The following is an 18,765-nucleotide window of genomic DNA, read 5'->3' as shown; positions in this document are numbered from 1 at the left end:
TCAGAAAATTAAAAGAGAAAAAATGTGATCATCTCAATAAATACCAAAGAAGAATGTGATAAAGTTCAATATTTATTCCTGACTAAAAACTTTGATTTTAAAAAGAATCCTCATTAACCTAGAAATAAATGTCCTCAATATCATTAAGGACATCTACTAGAAACTTACCAAGAACACCATACTTAATGTAAAACAATAAAAGTATTTCCAACAAAGATAGGAACAAGTCAAGAATGACTACTATCACTACTACTATTTAACACTGTACAAGAGGTCCCAGTTACTGTAATGACAAATTGTGTTATAAAATGTTACCAAGTTCTTATATGGGAACACTCCTGATTTATAAAGAATACAGTTTTCAAATTAATCATAAATTTAGTAAATCCCAAACAAGATTTTTTAAATGGGATTCGGTAATCCAAATCCAAAGTTCAATTCATGACTAAATCATAAAAACCAACACAATTTTCAAAAAGAAGGGTAGTGAGAGCACTATGCTCTATTAGATATCAAGGCATACTTTATAAAACCATAGAAATTATTAAAGTAACATTGTCCTGGGAACAGGAAAAGAGATCAATGAAATGGAACAGAGTCCAGAAAGAGACCCATGTAATATATATGAATTTATGAAGACGTGACATTTCAAATTGGTAGGAAAAAAAAGATGGACTTAAAAATGGTAATGTAACAAATGATTCTTCATTTGAAAACAAGAAAGTTAGATCCATATCATGAATCATAAACAAAAAGTAAAATATTTCAAAAGAATCAGAACTACATGAGATTTTGGGGGGTAACATTTTCCAAATTTTGAATATGACAATTTTTATTGATATTTTTATAAAACACTACTTCCAGTGGTAGATCAGATGATAAAGAATCCACCTGCAATGCAGGAGACCTGGGTTCGATCCCTGGGTTGGGAAGATCCCCTGTAGGAGGGCATGGCAACCCACTCCAGTATTCTTGCCTGGAATATCCCCATGGACAGAGGAGCCTGGCAGACTACAGTCCATGGGGTTGCACAGAGTCAGACACAACTAAGAGACTAAGCACAGCACCCCTCCAGTTTATATAACTTACAGAAGATTCATTTTTAAAATTTGAAGATAAAAGTCTTCTGTTCTAAGCAAGACCTCAAAAATCCAGGAGATATAAAGAAAAAGGCTGCCATATTTTAAATCATAAAAATTTCTAAACTTTCATGACAAAAAAACACAAAGTTCAAAGATAAACAAGAGCCTGGGATAAAAAATTTTCAATACATACAACAAAACATTTAAAACCAGAATTTATAAAGTCCTTTATACTATAAAACTGTATTTGTCTTTATGAAAACTTGGCAAAAGATATAAGCAATTCACATAAAAACAAAATTAACAAGACCAGAATAAAGATGTCCCTTATAGTTTGCTCAGCATAATTCTATTTCAATATTTTATAACAATAAACTCACACACTATTTATGTAGTTTTTAAAATCTTACAACCTAATTTTAAAATAGGTATCTTAAAAACTCACTTTTGTGATAATAACTTCTTGCTTCTGGCCAAGTCTATGGCATCTGTCAAAGCACTGATCTTCAGCAGCTGGATTCCAGGCCTAGTAAGAACATGAATTGCATCACTACCACCTAGTCTGTATGTGTTCTATACAAGTCCTTTTGTTGCAGTATTATTCATTCACCTTTTACTGACTGAAATCTTTCTGAATGAATTCAGATAATGACAATACTAATAAATGTTCTGGGAACAAAACAATCCACACACACCCCTGACTGCCTTCCCCAATCACTACTATGATAGGCAGGTGTTCTCTCCCCTGTCATTTCACTCCACTGCCTCCAGTATCTAAGTAAGGGTCTGAAAAATAGAAATCATACAGTATAAATGATTGTTGAGTAGTCAACTAATATCTTTCCAGTTTCTTATCAACCCACTTTCAAGTCAAACTATATTTGCTTAACAGAGGAAGGTTATACACGCTCCGAAATAATTTACATCAGAAAAGACAGGTGAGTCCATTTAATGAAAAAGTTTTCTCCCTTTTTGCTGGTCTTTGTTCTTTTTCTTTCATTTTCCTCCACTCATTATGTAAAAAGTACAAAAAAAGATTTCAGGAGTAGTCAAAAGTCCTAAAAATTATTTAAGACTTTGCAATATAATTTTCAGTATATATATTTGAAATCAGTTTGACTTCAAAACTGATCTAAGAAAGTAACATTAGCTAATTAACATAAGCATTATCATAGGGACTCTCTTATGGTAAAGAATAAAACAATGGAGCACTGAAAAGGGAAGAATAAGCAAGAAGGATATCGAAGAGCTTTTCAGTCTAGAAGATAGGAGTCAAGTGGTTTTGAAATAATATGAATTGTCAGGGTGGGATCATTAAATTTTAAACTAAACTATGGAATGATTCTTGAAGCTGAAAATAGGGTTTTTGGAGAAAAGGAAAATTTATACAACAAAGTACCAACGGAAAACAGAAACAGAATCATAAATGAGTAAGTAGATGACAAGTTCACAGTACAATTTATACTTAGGAAGTTATTTTCTTCTTTTTAAAGTTCCCTTGAGATCACGGAGTGGGGTGCCATTGCCTTCTCTTGAGATCACAGTAATCCAAGTCTATGCCCCAACCAGTAAAGGTGAAGAAGCTGAAGTTGAATGGTTCTATGAAGACCTGCAAGACCTTTTAGAACTAACACCCAAAAAAGATGTCCTTTTCATTATAGGGGACTGGAATGCAAAAGTAGGAAGTCAAGAAACACCTGGAGTAACAAGCAAATTTCGCCTTGGAATACGGAATGAAGCAGGGCAAAGACTAATAGAGTTTTGCAAAGAAAATGCACTGGTCATAGCAAACACCCTCTTCCAACAACACAAGAGAAGACTCTACACATGGACATCACCAGATGGTCAACACCGAAATCAGACCGATTATATTCTTTGCAGCCAAAGATGGAGAAGCTCTATACAGTCAACAAAAACAAGACCAGGAGCTGACTGTGGCTCAGATCATGAACTTATTGCCAAATTCAGACTTAAATTGAAGAAAGTAGGGAAAAACCACTAGACCATTCAGGTATGACCTAAATCAAATCCTTTATGATTATACAGTGGAAGTGAGAAATAGATTTAAGGGACTAGATCTGATAGATAAAGTACCTGATGAACTATGGAGAGAGATTCATGACACTGTACAGGAGACAAGGATCAAGACCATCCCCATGGAAAAGAAATGCAAAAAAGCAAAATGGCTGTCTGGGGAGGCCTTACAAATAGCTGTGAAAAGAAGAGAAGTGAAAAGCAAAGGAGAAAAGGAAAGATATAAGCATCTGAATGCAGAGTTTTAAAGAATAGCAAGAAGAGATAAGAGAGCCTTCCTCAGCAATCAATGCAAAGAAATAGAGGAAAACAACAGAATGGGAAAGACTAGAGATCTCAAGAAAATGATAGAGATACCAAGGGAACATTTCATGCAAAGATGGGCTCAATAGAGGACAGAAATGGTAGGGACCTAACAGAAGCAGAAGATATTAAGAAGAGGTGGCAGGAATACACAGAAGAACTATACAAAAAAGATTTTCATGACCAAGATAATCACAATGGTGTGATCACTCACCTAGAGCCAGACATCCTGGAATGTGAAGTCAAGTGGGCCTTAGAAAGCATCACTATGAACAAAGCTAGTGGAGGTGATGGAATTCCAGTTGAGCTATTTCAAATCCTGAAACATGATGCTGTCAAAGTGCTGCACTCAATATGCCAGCAAATTTGGAAAACTCAGCAGTGGCCACAGGACTGGAAAAGGTCAGTTTTAATTCCAATCCCAAAGAAAGGCAATGCCAAAGAAGGCTCAAACTACCGCACAATTGCACTCATCTCACACACTAGTAAAGTAATGCTCAAAATTCTCCAAGCCAGGCTTCAACAATACGTGAACCGTGAACTTCCAGATGCTCAAGCTGGTTTTAGAAACAGCAGAGGAACCAGAGATAAAATTGCCAACATCCGCTGGATCATCGAAAAAGCAAGAGAGTTCCAGAAAAACATCTATTTCTGCTTTATTGACTATGCCAAAGCCTCTGACTGTGTGGATCACAATAAACTGTGGAAAATTCTGAAAGAGATGGGAATACCAGACCACCTGACCTGCCTCTTGAGAAACCTATATGCAGGTCAGGAAGCAACAGTTAGAACTGGACATGGAACAACAGACTGGTTCCAAATAGGGAAAGGAGGATGTCAAGGCTGTATATTGTCACCCTGCTTATTTAACTTATACGCAGAGTACATCATGAGAAACGCTGTACTGGAAGAAGCACAAGCTGCAATCAAGATTGCCGGGAGAAATATTAATAACCTCAGATATGCAGATGACACCACCCTTAATGGCAGAAAAGTGAAGAGGAACTAAAAAGTCTCTTGATGAAAGTGAAAGTGGAGAGTGAAAAAGTTGGCTTAAAGCTCTACATTCAGAAAACGAAGATCATGGCATCTGGTCCCATCACTTCATGGGAAATAGATGAGGAATCAGTGGAAACGGTGTCAGACTATTTTTTTGGGCTCCAAAATCACTGCAGATGGTGACTGCAGCCATGAAATTAAAAGACGCTTACTCCTTGGAAGAAAAGTTATGACCAACCTAGATAGCATATTCAAAAGCAGAGACATTACTTTGCCAACAAAGGTCCGTCTAGTCAAGGCTATGGTTTTTCCAGTGGTCATGTATGGATGTGAGAGTTGGACTGTGAAGAAGGCTGAGCGCCGAAGAATTGATGCTTTTGAACTGTGGTGTTGGAGAAGACTCTTGAGAGTCCCTTGGACTGCAAGGAGATCCAACCAATCCATTCTGAAGGAGATCAGCCCTGGGAGTTCTTTGGAAGGAATGATGCTAAAGCTGAAACTCCAGTACTTTGGCCACCTCATGCGAAGAGTTGACTCATTGGAAAAGACTCTGATGCTGGGAGGGATTGAGGGCAGGAGAAGAAGGGGACGACAGAGGATTTGATGGCTGGATGGCATCACTGACTCGATGGACGTGAGTCTCAGTGAACTCCAGAAGTTGGTGATGGACAGGGAGGCCTGGCGTGCTGCGATTCATGGGGTCGCAAAGAGTCGTACACGACTGAGCGATTGAACTGAACTGAACTGAACTGAACTGAGATCTAGAGAAAAGGAGATTTTTTTAACTATTAACTTGCTATAATTTGATTTTGGGATTGTTTTTTGGTATAGAAGTTAGATTTAAAGGACTTATGTAGCTTATGATTTTCTAAAACTGAGAGTCATATTCTGTGAATATTTTGTAGTTTGCAACTGGACACGCTTTAAAATCATTATACTAAAGGCCAGATAAAATGTTCCTTTCTGCTGTCTGTATTTTGTCTAGAAACCTCATGGTGAAATGGCAGTATATAACAAGTATGACTAAGATGTATAATAAAATTTACCTCATGGTAATAGAAAACTGACAGCTCCCATTCTCACAGGCAGTGATGAAGGAAGCAATTAACTTTATCAAAAGTTCATAATGAAATATCAAAATTTATCTTATCTTTTATATAATACTCCATAAAGATGTAAAACATTTTCATGAGCAATTTTTTTCCCACTGAATCTTATTTTTTGGGGACCTGGCTTTTGTTTTAAAGTTAGAAACAATATTTGAAACTTAAAATGTTCAATGAAAAACAATCAACTTACTATGAAACTATTAACATTCTGTAAGTTTTCTAAAAGTATAACAGTTCAAAGAGTTTAGTCTCTGGTCAACTTTATAATAATAATTAAATTACTGTATTTGGTATTAACAACCTCTTTCTTATCAAGTACTAAGATTATAACCAAAGAAAAAAAAATTGGGAATTTGTTCCAAAAATCAGCTTCTAGAATTATTATCTATAGTTACAATGCATAGTTTATATAATAACCATAATACCAGAACTCCAGCAGATATTTAAAACTTCATCCACAGAACTAAGGCAAGAAAATACAATACACTGCCATCCCCATGGCATTAACATGAAATCCATGAATGCCTGAGTATGGCTTATGGCTGTGATATTACTAGAAAGGTTACCCTCAGGTGAGAAAAAAAAACAACCTTGGTAACAGGTATATGCTTCAACTAGATTGTGTATCCAGAATAATTCAAAATTTGGATCTTAGTAAAATTTCTTTATGTTATGAATTTTCTGAGTTTCAGGCAGCAAGTTAAAACTACAAACTTTAATTAAGTCTGTGGTTACACAGAAATAGAACAGGGTTTCCTCTAGGCAAAACAGAACACAATACAAATTAGAAACTGAATTAGTTCAGAGGGTTTCCAGTCCAAAAAAGCCCTTTGTACAATCAAGAAAAAGTGCTCCTATGGGGATGCAACTCTAAGTCACACAGTTTGATGAGTCAAGTTCAGAGTGAATTTTAGCTCCCACTCTATCCCTAGGCCTGTTTCACACACAGTGACTGAACTGTATCAGACATTAAAATTTACCCAAAACATTCCGTTAATGTTATTTGTTTCTAAATTGTGATGCTGGACCACCTGCACCCATATAAAAATGCAGTTTCCTGGGTCTCATCTAGGAACTCCTAAATTTGAGGACAGAGGTCAAGCTGTATTTCTTAATTCTTATGCACATTAAAGCTTGAGACTATTAGTACCATGATGGTGGCTACTTTGTCTATTCTGTTTATAGCCAGATTCTACATCTGGAAGATTCCCTGATACAAAATAGGATCTCATTATTCATGGGCCAAATCAATGAAAACACTTCCCTAAAGCATTAGACATAACAGAATATATTCTGTATATAGAAGAACAGTAGAAAAGCACAGCACAGTACTTATGAACATGGACTCAGATCCTGATTTGTGTATTACTAGCTGTGTGATAGGGCAAGTTATTTCACATCTCAGTTTCAGTTTCCTCACCTGTAAAATAGGGATAAGTAACAAGATCTACTCACAGAGATGTTGTGAGAATTTCAGTTGATTTATGTGAAGCACTTAAAGAGAAAGCCCTCAAAACACATTTCCTAAGTTGTTATCTATTTCTAAAGTTTGCCTAAGCATTTCCACAATCAGTTACAACTATAAAGGTCTTTTAAAAAAATAAACAAAAAACTATTTGGTAAAGAAGTAGTAACAGATCAAAAAGTCTATAAAATTACTTACTGGATCCATTAAAAAAACTCGAGAAGCTGCAGAAAGATTCAAACCAACTCCACCTGCTTTTAAGGACAGAAGCATTATAGTTGGAGACCCTGCTTCAGTGTTTTGAAAACACTGAATTGATTCAACTCTTTTTTTTTGGGCCATGGAACCATCCAAACGAGTAAATACAAATCCAGAGGCTCTAATGGAGGGGACAAAAGAGACAAGTAAGTTACTACACTATAAAAACATGTTAAGTAATTGTAATCTTTTCATTAAACCAATTTTTTCATTCATTTCTTCTGACAAATATGTACTAATCATCTACTAATATGTCAGGCTCTACAGTCAATGTTTTTTCCTATAAATTCAAGACTTAAACTTTAAAATTCTAAGTTCTCAAGAATATTCTTTATTGTTACTGTTATTTTAGATGGATGAATAAAACTGCTAAAACAGAAATAATGTGTTTTTTTTGCGATTCAAATTAAAACATTTATATAAAATCCTTTTGCTCAAAGTGAAAAACACTGTTTAACTTACCTGAGGGGTGTTTCTATTAAAGACAGAAATGTTGTAAACTGAGAAACAACTAAACTTTTTATGTTGGGGTTCTTCTTTCTTAAATCGATCAATGCATGCATTAGAGCATTAATCTGAAAAAAATTAGGACACCCATTAGGTTCCATTTTAAATGGGAAGAGAAAGGTTCTGACATATTATAACCTCCCCAAAATGCAAATGTAAAAGATCACTAATTTTTTTAAAAAATTGAGACTATCATATTTTTCATAATCTGAACCCTTTCTCTCTCCCCTTAAATTCACCACTAGATATAAACAAAAAGCCAGTAACCACCAACAAAGTATAATGCTCAAGTGACAAGATTAAAAGCAGATTTATTATTTTTAAATATGATTATTTATATAAACATAAAACAAACATTGAAATATTTGCACATGTATATTTACCTTCGAACTGGATGTCCATTCCATATTAGACTTTTTCTCAGTGTTGCATGCCAATTCTTCTGGAGGACATTCTATTAAACTGTCTCCATGTATATCATTTCTGCATAAAGGGCATTTAGCATGAGGCTATATAAGAAAGAACAAAGTACGAGTGACACTTAACAAAGGAACAGAAATGTAAATTTACCTAAAACGTTTAAAAGGCAAGGTAAATTCCATATCCCTAATAGTCAGCATTTTATTAAACCTTTTATTAGATTCATCCATTTGAGATAAATCTGTACATGCTGAACTCCAGGCAGATATAATGTTCTAATGTAGGAAGTGGGATTGGTAAGAGAGCAAAAGTAGGTAATCCTGACAAGCAGCAAGAGCTTGAAACAATAAATATTATTTTCAGCCAAATAAAGAAACTATGAGTAACAGTTTCTTGAGCTAATTAAAATTCAGCATACTAACTGAAACTATTCTTTAGAAGAAAAACAATTCCTTCTTAATAGCTTATAAAGTAGTTCAGATGTGTTAAGTCCTAGCAGGTTCATTCAAAGCAGTTGTCTGGCATACTAATAAGATTATCTCTAAAAGAACTACATACCAAATACCATTACAATACAAAAGATTCTGAAAATATGTACAATCAAGAGGTGCATTTTCCCCTGTATGTATATTACCTCTCCATAAAAATGTTTAAAAAAATTATACTTTAAAAGGATTGCTTAAAGGATTATTCCACTTCATATAAATTTAGACCTACCTAGACATAACAGTCCAATAGCCATGGCATGGCAACTAAGCTGTTTGAATATGGCAAAGACAAATTGAGATGTGCTTTAAGTGCACAATACCACTGAATTTTGAACTCCTAAGTTTAAAAAAAATCATATAAGGCATCTCATTAATAATTTTTATATTTTAGATATACTGGATAAATAAAAATGCATTATAAAAATTGATCTGTTTTACTAGAAAATTTTAAATTACCTTTGTGTCTCACATTATAAGTCTATTTCTTAGAAATGATCTGAAGAGTAAGTAGAATTAAAACACTGACTGTGAAATATACCTCCAAAGCTATGTCTTTTTATATGACAAGAGTTTAGTTACATGAAATATAAACACTGATAAAATTAACTATAAAAGGTGCACTAGCAAACCCAAATGAAAAACTCCTTATAGTCTTTGTTGGGCTTGGGTTTTCACTATACTCATCACTGGAACTCCACACCATCAAACACGGAATTTGTACTAGGCATAAAACTCACCTGCTCATTCTGAATGACTTGGCAAATACAAGGTTTACAGAAGACATGTGCACAATGTGTTATGACAGGGGCCATTAAAGAATCCAAGCAAATTGCACATTCTTCATCAGAACCTGAGCTCAGAATTAACTTCATCTTCTTTATTAACTTCTTTCGTAGTTCTTCAGGTGTATCATTCCCTAGAGAAAAGGCTGAATAATTAATTTCAGAGGAAGACTTGTAATACGACTAGACAATCTTAATCCTCCTTATATAGGGTAAAGTTTTGCTTGGGTAGTTCTTAGTCTTTTATTTTTTTATCATAGGTAAAAAGCATGACTTAAATTTGAATTTTTAAGAAAAATTCAGAAGTTCCACATAACATACCTTACACAGAAACAATATTATAACACAATCTGCAGGTACTACCATAGAATAAAAGGCAATTTGATCCTTTCTTCTAAGACTATCATTGGAAAACCTGGAAAACCTCATTAATATTCCATTTCATTGTTAAAGAGGTTTTTGAGTATATTTCCAGTTCAGTCCTATACTAAAAATCAATGTTCATTTGACAAACCAAATTTAGGCCACATGAACAATTTCTTATTTTGATTTAAATATCTCTAATAAATATAATGTGTAAACCAATCACATTTACCTACCTGAAGGACCACTGGAAGACACTGCATTTGCAAGAAGATGTGTATGACAACAAATCTGCCGCAATCTAAGCAAAAGACCCAGGACATCTGCATAGTGTGCAAGGACAGTCCCTTCATTAAAATACCTAGAGGTAAAAATGTTAAATACTATGAAGGCCTCTAAAAATAGTATTTCCTATTCTAAAACAGCACACACACACACACAAATAGCATTGTTCTCTTCTTCCCTAGAAATCACTTCAAAACAAGAATGGAAAACAGAAAAGTAAACTCTTACCTTTAATGAAACCATGAGATTTACACCAATAAAGCAAAGTATATGAGAAATGGCTGCAAACTACAGGTAATGTCAAATAGGAAGATAATGAGAGAGATGACTGCAGATCTCAAGCAGACCTGCCAGAGCACAATTCTTCAAAATAGGCAGCATGCCCTAAGGAGAAAACCACCATCTCTTACATGCAGAAACAAAAATAGGGTGCATGGCTCATGGCTTGAACATCCCAGGACAAGTCTATACCAGGACAGAGGGAAGACAAACTGAATAAGGAAACACACTGACCTAGTGTGTGTGTTTGTTTTTTTTCCAGAAAATACTACAAGCACAGCATTCCATATCATAGGGAACCCTAAAGCTTCTGATCTCTGTTGAAAGAACTCACATGTAACACCCTGAGTCATAATTAAATAGGATATATTTCCTACCAGTCAAAGATACAGCTATGATTCCTATCCCTTTGTATGATGAATCTCTTGCAAAAAGCTAGTCCAGAAAGAACTCAGGACATTCATATAAGAGTAATAATCAGCACAGATCAAGGGAGAAAGAAAACTCACCAGAAAAAAGTTTCCATAGAACAAATTAAAAATTATGACCAAGAATTCTGCCATGATAATACCACTCGATAAAACAGTTCCTCCTAAAAAAACACCAATAGCTTAAGGCAGAGACAAAACTTTGAAAAGGTATGGCAAAACAAAACAGAGATCAAAAACGAGCCTGGTACAGCTAAAGAGTGAGAAAGAGAAAAGTGAAGTATCAGAGAAAGCCACAGCAAAGCCAGCATAAAAGAGCCTGTGTGGGTATGTGCTCAGTCGCTTCAGTTATGTCTGACTCTTTGTGACCATATGGACAGTAGCCCACCAGGCTCCTCTGTCGATGGGATTCTCCAGGCAAGAATACTGGAGTGGGTTACCATGGCCCCCTCCAGGGATTCTTCCCCATACAGGTATCAAACCCCTGTCTCCTTCATTGCAGGTGGATTCTTTACCACTGAGCCACTGGACTAGCCATTGATAAAAACACAGGAAAGAATGTGGGAAACAGGATTGAAAAAAAGCAAAATTAAACAGAAAGATATAAAAGATTAGAGTAAAATGATACCTATGAAAAAACAAAGACTATCCAACCTACACAGAGAGAAATAAAATGATGGAGCAGAAAGCAATATTTAAGAAAACTTTCCCAAAGTGGGGTACAGGGGTACCTGGAGTCTACAGATTTAAATGGTACCATCTGTTCCAGGGGAAAAAAAAAAATCAACAGAGAGAGGTCCTCGTGAAATTGCTGGACTTTTCTTAAAAATAAAATCAAGGTTTTCAAGGGAAAGATTCAATATAAAATATAGAAAAAAGACAATAAAGTTTCTGAAGGAAGAATGAGTGATCCAAAAATTATATACCATTATATAACAAGGCAATCTGATATTTAAGTATTAAGGCAATAGAAGAAATATAGCCTAAGGGTTAAGAGGACAGACTTCAGAGCTAAACTATCTGAATTCAAAACCTGACTCTCAGTTTAACTGTGAAACCTTGGGCAGGTTTCTCAACCTGTGCCTTGAGCTTCCTCAGTTGTAACAGTGGCATAATACATACCTAATAGGATTGCTATATTAAAAAAGTTACCACATGCAAAGCATTTACAATGGTGCGGAACTACAATGAACGATATATATGTGCTAATATTGTTTGTAAGGGTAGTATTATGACAACAAATGCTTCTCAGTATTCAGGAATACAGGCTTCCCAGGTGGCACAGTAGTAAAGAATCCACCCGCCAATGCAGGAGACGCAGGAAACTTGGGTTTGATCTCTGGGTCGGGAAGAACCCCTGGAGCAGGAGATGGCTACCCACTCCAGTATTCTTGCCCGGGCGTTCTACACAGTCCATGGAGTCACAAAGAGTCAAATGCAACTGAGCACGCACACAACAACAACAATGCAAGAACAGGCAATATAAAGATTAAACTTACAAATTCTAGAATCAAACTGCCTGAGTTTAAGCACCAGCTCTGTCACTAGCTGTGTGACACAAGGTAAGTCAACTAACTGCCTCCATGCCTCAGATTCTTCCTCAGTACAATGTAGGTAATCTTTGTACTGACTTAATAGAACTGCTGTGAATTAATACACATAAAGCACTCTCAGATGCATTAACACCTAGTAACTGCTCAATGTTTGTAAATGTATTACCTATTAAGATATTTTTAAAATACTTATTTAAGAACAGTTTCAATAAAGTTATTTTTTTTTTCAATCTTTCAAACACAATAACATTTACCAATAGTCTAACTACTTCCTGGCATCACTTCTTACACTGAAAATCATTATTTCAGTTTAAGAAATTCCTTTTGAGTGCCAGATACTGAAGTAGAAGCCTCCTCCTACCTCACCAGCTACTTCTGTCTTGTTAGAACTCTTCTCTAACTTCACTCACTCTCTTGGTGACCTTATCCAGTCCCGTGGCTTTATCATTTACACACAGGTGACTTTCAAATGTGTATCAAACCAAGATAATTCCTATGAACTCTAACCTCATATCCAACTGAGTATGTGACATCTCCACTTGGAAAACACACAGGGATCACAGAATCAATGTGTCCAAAGCGGAGTTTCTCATTTTCCCTGAAAAAATTCTGCTCCTCCCATAGATATATTCTGCAAATGGCAATTTCATCCTTCTAGTCACTCATGTGAAAAACCTTGCAGTAATCTTCCACTTCTCTCACACCCCACACTATATAAATCAGCAAGTTCTGTTGGCTCTCCCTTCAAAATATAACAAAACCTAGGCATTTCTCACCCTCCTCATCACTACTACTGCAGTAAAAAAACACCATCATCTCTTACTTTGATTACTGCCACTGTTCTCCCTGTGCTCACTCGCTTCAGTCATGTCTGACTCTTTGCAACCCTATGGACGGTAGCCCACCAGGCTCCTCTGTTCATGGGGATTCTTCAGGCAAGAATACTAGAGTGAGTTGCCCTGCCCTCCTCCAGGGGATCTTCCCAACCCAGGGACCGAACCTGCAGTTCTTATGTCTCCTGCACTGGCAGGCAGTTTCTTTACCACTAGCGCCACCTGAGACCTGAGAAGTCCCAACTGTTCTATTTATGCCTTATTACTAAATAACACAACAGCCAGTGATACTTTAAAATAAAATTAAAATTAAGTCACTCTTGCAGTTCAAAACACTTGAGAGGTTCCTAAATCTCATCAACAGTAAAAGCCAAAGTTCCTGAAATATGCCACAATGCCTTACATAAGTGTCACCCGCCCCTACTCCAACAGCTCTCTAGCATCATTACTATTTTCCACCTTGCTCACAGTCTCCAGCCACAGTTGCCTCTTTGTTGCTCAAGTTTCTCTAGTTTGCTCCCAATTCAGGACCTTTACACTTGCTGTTCCCCTCTGCCAGAAATGTCCCCTAGCCCCAATCTTCTCTAAATCCTTTGCCACATATTACCTTCTTGGTGAAATGATCTTCCCTGAGCACTATAAAAATTTCAAGTTTTAGTCTTTAATAGGTTTATTTTCCCTATGTATACTTTTTTCAATGCTTTTAATCTTCTTCCATGTCACAAAAACAGGAATAGAAGCAAGCAAGGTCTTCTGACTAGCAATTCAAAACTTGCCATTTCACATAAACTTTTTTGCCTAACTGTAGGAGTTACTTACCTGGTGAATTATAATACTATTTCACTCCAACTATTAATTTGTAAAAAAGTAGTTTGAATACTTAAAAACAAATTATACTTCAGTGTACTGAAGGCTTTTATAACTTACATTTTTAAAAAGGCTCTTCAATTAAAGTTAACAAAGAAAAAAACTAATTTCTAAAATGACTTTCTTTCTCCATACCTTCCAATAGTAGCTTTGCCTTCATTTTTCACAGACTGGTAAATCTTTCTCTCTTCATCTGAAAGTGTAATGTGCTGAATAAATACTTTACGTTCTGGTAACTCCAAAACAGGTTTTCCTTTAATTTTGCTTGTCTTTGTTCTTCTAAGTGTAATATTTTTAATTAGGGACTGCAAACGCCTAGTCAAAATAAAACAAATAATTATATAACTTTTTATTCCTACATAAGTTGATTCAATGAGAACAAAAATAAATATATTAATCTGTTAGTTTTATAAACTTAGTAAAGATTTGGGAAAAAAAAAATGTTTAGGGATTTTTATCCAATCTGATAATGACAAACATATTCTACAGGGAAAATTATTAGAGCAACAAAACGCATCTAAATTTGCTCTCAATTCAGTACCTGTCACAGTTTAATCTTTTATTCTGTCCTTATTTTTCTTATACTCGTCTCCCCATTTTTCTAATCACTAACCCTTTTTACTTAAGTCTCAATTCTGTCAGCTATATCACCCAATGTTTGACACTCAAATTCTTAATAAGCACCTATTACGCACAAGGCATTATAGTAAGTATCGTAAGTTCATAAATATGAGTAAGATCTTATCTTCAAAAAGGCTCTCCAGTAATATGAAAATCAAGGTACGTAAATAATTTTTATAAAATAATGAATACCAAAAATAAAAACATGATGTGACAATTCAGAAGAGGGATAAATGCCTTTTTAGATTCTACAACCTTTACACTCTCTTAGTATCAGGGAAAAAAGGAAGCATATCAACTCTTTAAAAAAAGATATTTTCCTAACACTGAAATATAAATACAATTTCTTAAATTAGAATTCAAACAGTTGATTCTAAGGAATCAAGTAGATAATACTGCAAGCTACGTTAGTGGCTTTTGAACCTTTTTCACTGTAACTCACAGTAAGAAGTTTATTTTACTCTATCCAACAAACACATACACAAACACACACATGAGAGAAATGAATACTTCACAAAATGATACTGTGTGATACACAATGCTGTTTTATTAAATCTTCTACTCTATTTCATTTTATGTAATGAACAGCTATAATGCTAGTTGCCATCTTTATGATTTTACAAACTGCTAATGAATCCTAAACCCTGTCTGAAACCCACCACTGTAGCAAAATATCTGAACCACGTTAGCCGAATACCTTGCTTTTAAAATGGCTATCACCAAGTTGACTTTTATGTTCTCAACTTTTACCTATCTCCACCAGAAACAACTTTCTCTTTTGTAGAAACTCTTGGTGATGCCACTGTATTATCACATCATTCAATTATCACTATCTAAAACGATCTAAAGCTTATCACTCAGTTATGAAAATTTAGTGCATATTGGATTCTCTGAGCATATAATGTTTTTCCTATTACTCTTTATTAATGGTGGTTTTGAGGGTAAGAGCAACACACAAAGACCATATAGCTCTGCTCTTTCTTCACAGTTTTGACTAAAATCAGTGGAAAGTCTGGTTAACCTTTTAGTGATAGTTAGAAATTTTCATCTCCATAAACAAGAATACTTAGATTTTGAGAGTCAAATGCATTAAGCTGTGAACATGTTTTGGAGAGGAAAGCCACAACAGTCAGGTTAAAGGGGTAATGAAAGTGGCAACCGGTTCAAGCTGCTAACAATTGCTTACAGCTATCAGCTGTGGAATTACTTACCTAAGTCCAGCTTCATCTCCCATTGTGACAGGACGCTGTATTGTTCTATGCCACCATTCTCTATCAACAAATGGTTTAAGTTTTAAAAAGGAAAGAAGAGACCACAAGTCCTTTAAAGAATTCTGAATTGGAGTGCCTAAAGAGAACAGAAAACTCTTATAATTCTACAGCAAGAGTACACAGTCAAAATATCCACATGGCCCAATTAACTGAGACAACACTTGACAATGGGCACTTAGTTCTAAGCATACCCACGATTAAGCTGTGACTATAATGCTTTGTTAAACATACAGACAATCTCAAAATCCAGTCTGGCTCTAACTTTTAGCTCTCACTTGCCATACTAACAAAAAGAACACAGATCCCGTCAACTTAACTTTCCCCTTATCAAGAACATTTGTTTATCAGATTTTTAAATCAGCAGCACTAGAAAGAAGAAAAAAAATAATTTTTGAGTTTATATTCTTGTCCCCATCTTCCAGTACAGTTCACATGTAGCAAACAAGCTCCAAGATGGGAAACAGAGAAATCAAGATTCTGATTGGAGAATTAAAGTGTCAAATCCAATGTTGAAAAATTATGCTGGTGACTGTTCTATAAATAAACTATAATTCAAATGTTGCTGTATCATGGGCAGTTATGAAAAAAAGTCAGTTTTATAAAATTATTTCTGTAATTAATTTTTGGAAAGACTTTATATCCACTTCAAATTTACAAGTTACCTCATAACTTACTTAACAATATGTATTTTGGAATTAACTTTTCTAAAGTAAATGCTATCTCAAAATCCAGTGAGATAGTATATGTTATCTCAAAATCCGTATCATTACCTGTCAAAACCCATCTTCTTTCTGCTTCTAAATCAAGTACAGCTTTTGTTTGCTGAGCATTTGGATTCCGTATGGCATGGCCTTCATCCAGGATCACTCTTAGCCACCTTATGCTATGTAATGGACTGTCACCCTTAGTCTAAAATAAATATTTCATATGAATTAAAAACATGGGAAATTAAAATAATATTTTATGTAATTTGATAATAACATGAGTTCTTATCTTTTAATATCATCACTTACTATGTGGTAGGTACTTCTTTAAGCATTACATACATTAAATTATTGAATGTTCACCAACTTATAAAGTATTATTATTCCTATTTTACAAATGAGAAAACTGAAGCACCAAGGTATGGTATATGTTGCTCAAAGTACCACAGCTAGGAAGTGCTGAGCTAGCATTCAAATCCAGGTTGTCTAGCTTTCTGCTTAGATCATGGTTCAAAACACTAAGTTATCATGCCTCAGAGTCAAACATATGACATATGATGTCAGCTATAAGAATTACTTGAATATAACACAATGACTTTTTTATGTAAAAATCAACGTTCTTACCTGAAGACTAAAATTTTTATAATAAAGTATTTTGGAGAACATTTTCACTTAACAACTGGAACTAGACAATTGAAATCCTAAATGAATTGGGAAACTCCTAAGTTTCAGATATTAAAAAAGCTTATTTTTAAATAGAGATAAACAATTATTAAATCACTGTGACAGAAAACAATATTCCAAATTAGAAAAAGAATTCATTGACCAATTGCTGGATACACGTAAATTCAAATTTAAAAATTTAAGTGGTCTAAATATAAACTATTCCTAAATTATCTAAAGGAAGTTGAACCTTCTTTTTTTTGGCAAAATATTAAAAAAACAATTTTCTCTTGTGGCAACTAGAGAGGCAGAACAGCAGCATCACCCTCTAAGAGGTGACACCCAGGGCCTGCCCTCCACACCTGTTCATGAGGGCAAGGCAACCCCACACCCCAGAAGATCAGAGGACGGGGTCCCCACACTAGCTGTGATCACAGCTGGAAGGACAGCTTGATGCTCAAGTTTCTCCATCTGTGCAGTGATGATGTGGCAAATTCCACATCTAAAGAAACCCAACAACTCCTGAAACAGAGATCCTTAATTTGGAAGTAGAGCCCACAGAGGGATTCAGGGCACTCCCACCAGTTCCTGAAATTATATGCTAAATTATGTGGATAGGTATGCACATAAATGGTTCTGAAAAAAGGGTCTAGAGTAGCACTGTCCAACAGGAATGTTGTGCAAGCACATATGTCATATTCAATTTTCTAGTAGCCACACTTAAGTAACAAGATATAGGTGAAATTAATTTTAATAAAATATTTTACCAAAAAATTTCCTATTTATTTCTTATATATTCAGAAAGAAAAAAGGGAAGAATATAAAGCCTAAATTTTAGAACATTTTAGAAACCTGAAGCAATTTCTTAAATTCAACTTCTGAAAATCTCTTGAGTATCAACACACTTACACCATAGTCATGAGTTAAAATATTGTATGTAGTCAAAACAATATCCTGTTTTGAAAGCAATGTTGGGTCTCTAACACGATCAGGACCATAATAAACATAAAAATTCAAGTGCACATCTGATTTTATGTGTTGTCCAAACTGGTCCTAAAAGAAAATTAGAAATATTTTAATAATGAGAAGATTAGTATCAGGTTTAATATGTATATAAAATATACTGTCTTGGCAGTTTCACAAGTCAAACTACTAAAATCCCATAAAAACAAGTTTCACGAAATCTAAACTAAAACAACAATAACAATACTAATATTTTATTGCCAGAGAAACTGACATATTTACAGTCATAATAAGTTATATAAATTTTGCCTGGCCCTATCAGTGAGCGGCTGCTTCATCTTTAGAAGTTAAAAGCAACCACGCTCTTTTAAGATAGTAATTAGGTTTTTTTAATTTAGTATTCTACAAAAAGGATCTTTAATGATTCCAGTTTAATCTTTAAAAATTAAATAATAAAAGAACAGTAAGGAATATTTTCATGAATGTAG

At 34.8% G+C, this 18,765-nt stretch overlaps 1 protein-coding gene across 2 annotated transcripts in view; it reads right to left on the bottom strand.

Moving 5' to 3' along the window:
- The window catches only part of HLTF (helicase like transcription factor), a 63,153-nt gene that overhangs the window by 2,405 nt on the left and 41,983 nt on the right, over positions 1–18,765 (bottom strand). For both annotated transcript variants that reach the window (XM_027543801.1, XM_027543811.1), the window contains exons 15-24: positions 18,224–18,367; positions 16,718–16,856; positions 15,888–16,023; positions 14,191–14,370; positions 10,047–10,171; positions 9,403–9,581; positions 8,141–8,266; positions 7,713–7,825; positions 7,191–7,371; positions 1,528–1,608 (exon numbers count right to left, since the gene is read on the bottom strand). In XM_027543801.1, the coding sequence (XP_027399602.1) occupies positions 1,528–1,608; positions 7,191–7,371; positions 7,713–7,825; positions 8,141–8,266; positions 9,403–9,581; positions 10,047–10,171; positions 14,191–14,370; positions 15,888–16,023; positions 16,718–16,856; positions 18,224–18,367 (1,404 nt within the window). The remainder of the gene's footprint in view (positions 1–1,527; positions 1,609–7,190; positions 7,372–7,712; positions 7,826–8,140; positions 8,267–9,402; positions 9,582–10,046; positions 10,172–14,190; positions 14,371–15,887; positions 16,024–16,717; positions 16,857–18,223; positions 18,368–18,765) is intronic.

Source organism: Bos indicus x Bos taurus, chromosome 1, assembly GCF_003369695.1.
Source record: "Bos indicus x Bos taurus breed Angus x Brahman F1 hybrid chromosome 1, Bos_hybrid_MaternalHap_v2.0, whole genome shotgun sequence".
NCBI classification, from domain to species: domain Eukaryota; kingdom Metazoa; phylum Chordata; class Mammalia; order Artiodactyla; family Bovidae; genus Bos; species Bos indicus x Bos taurus.
The sequence above is the reverse complement of the archived record's forward strand: the minus strand, read 5'-3'. Positions and strand labels throughout refer to the sequence as shown.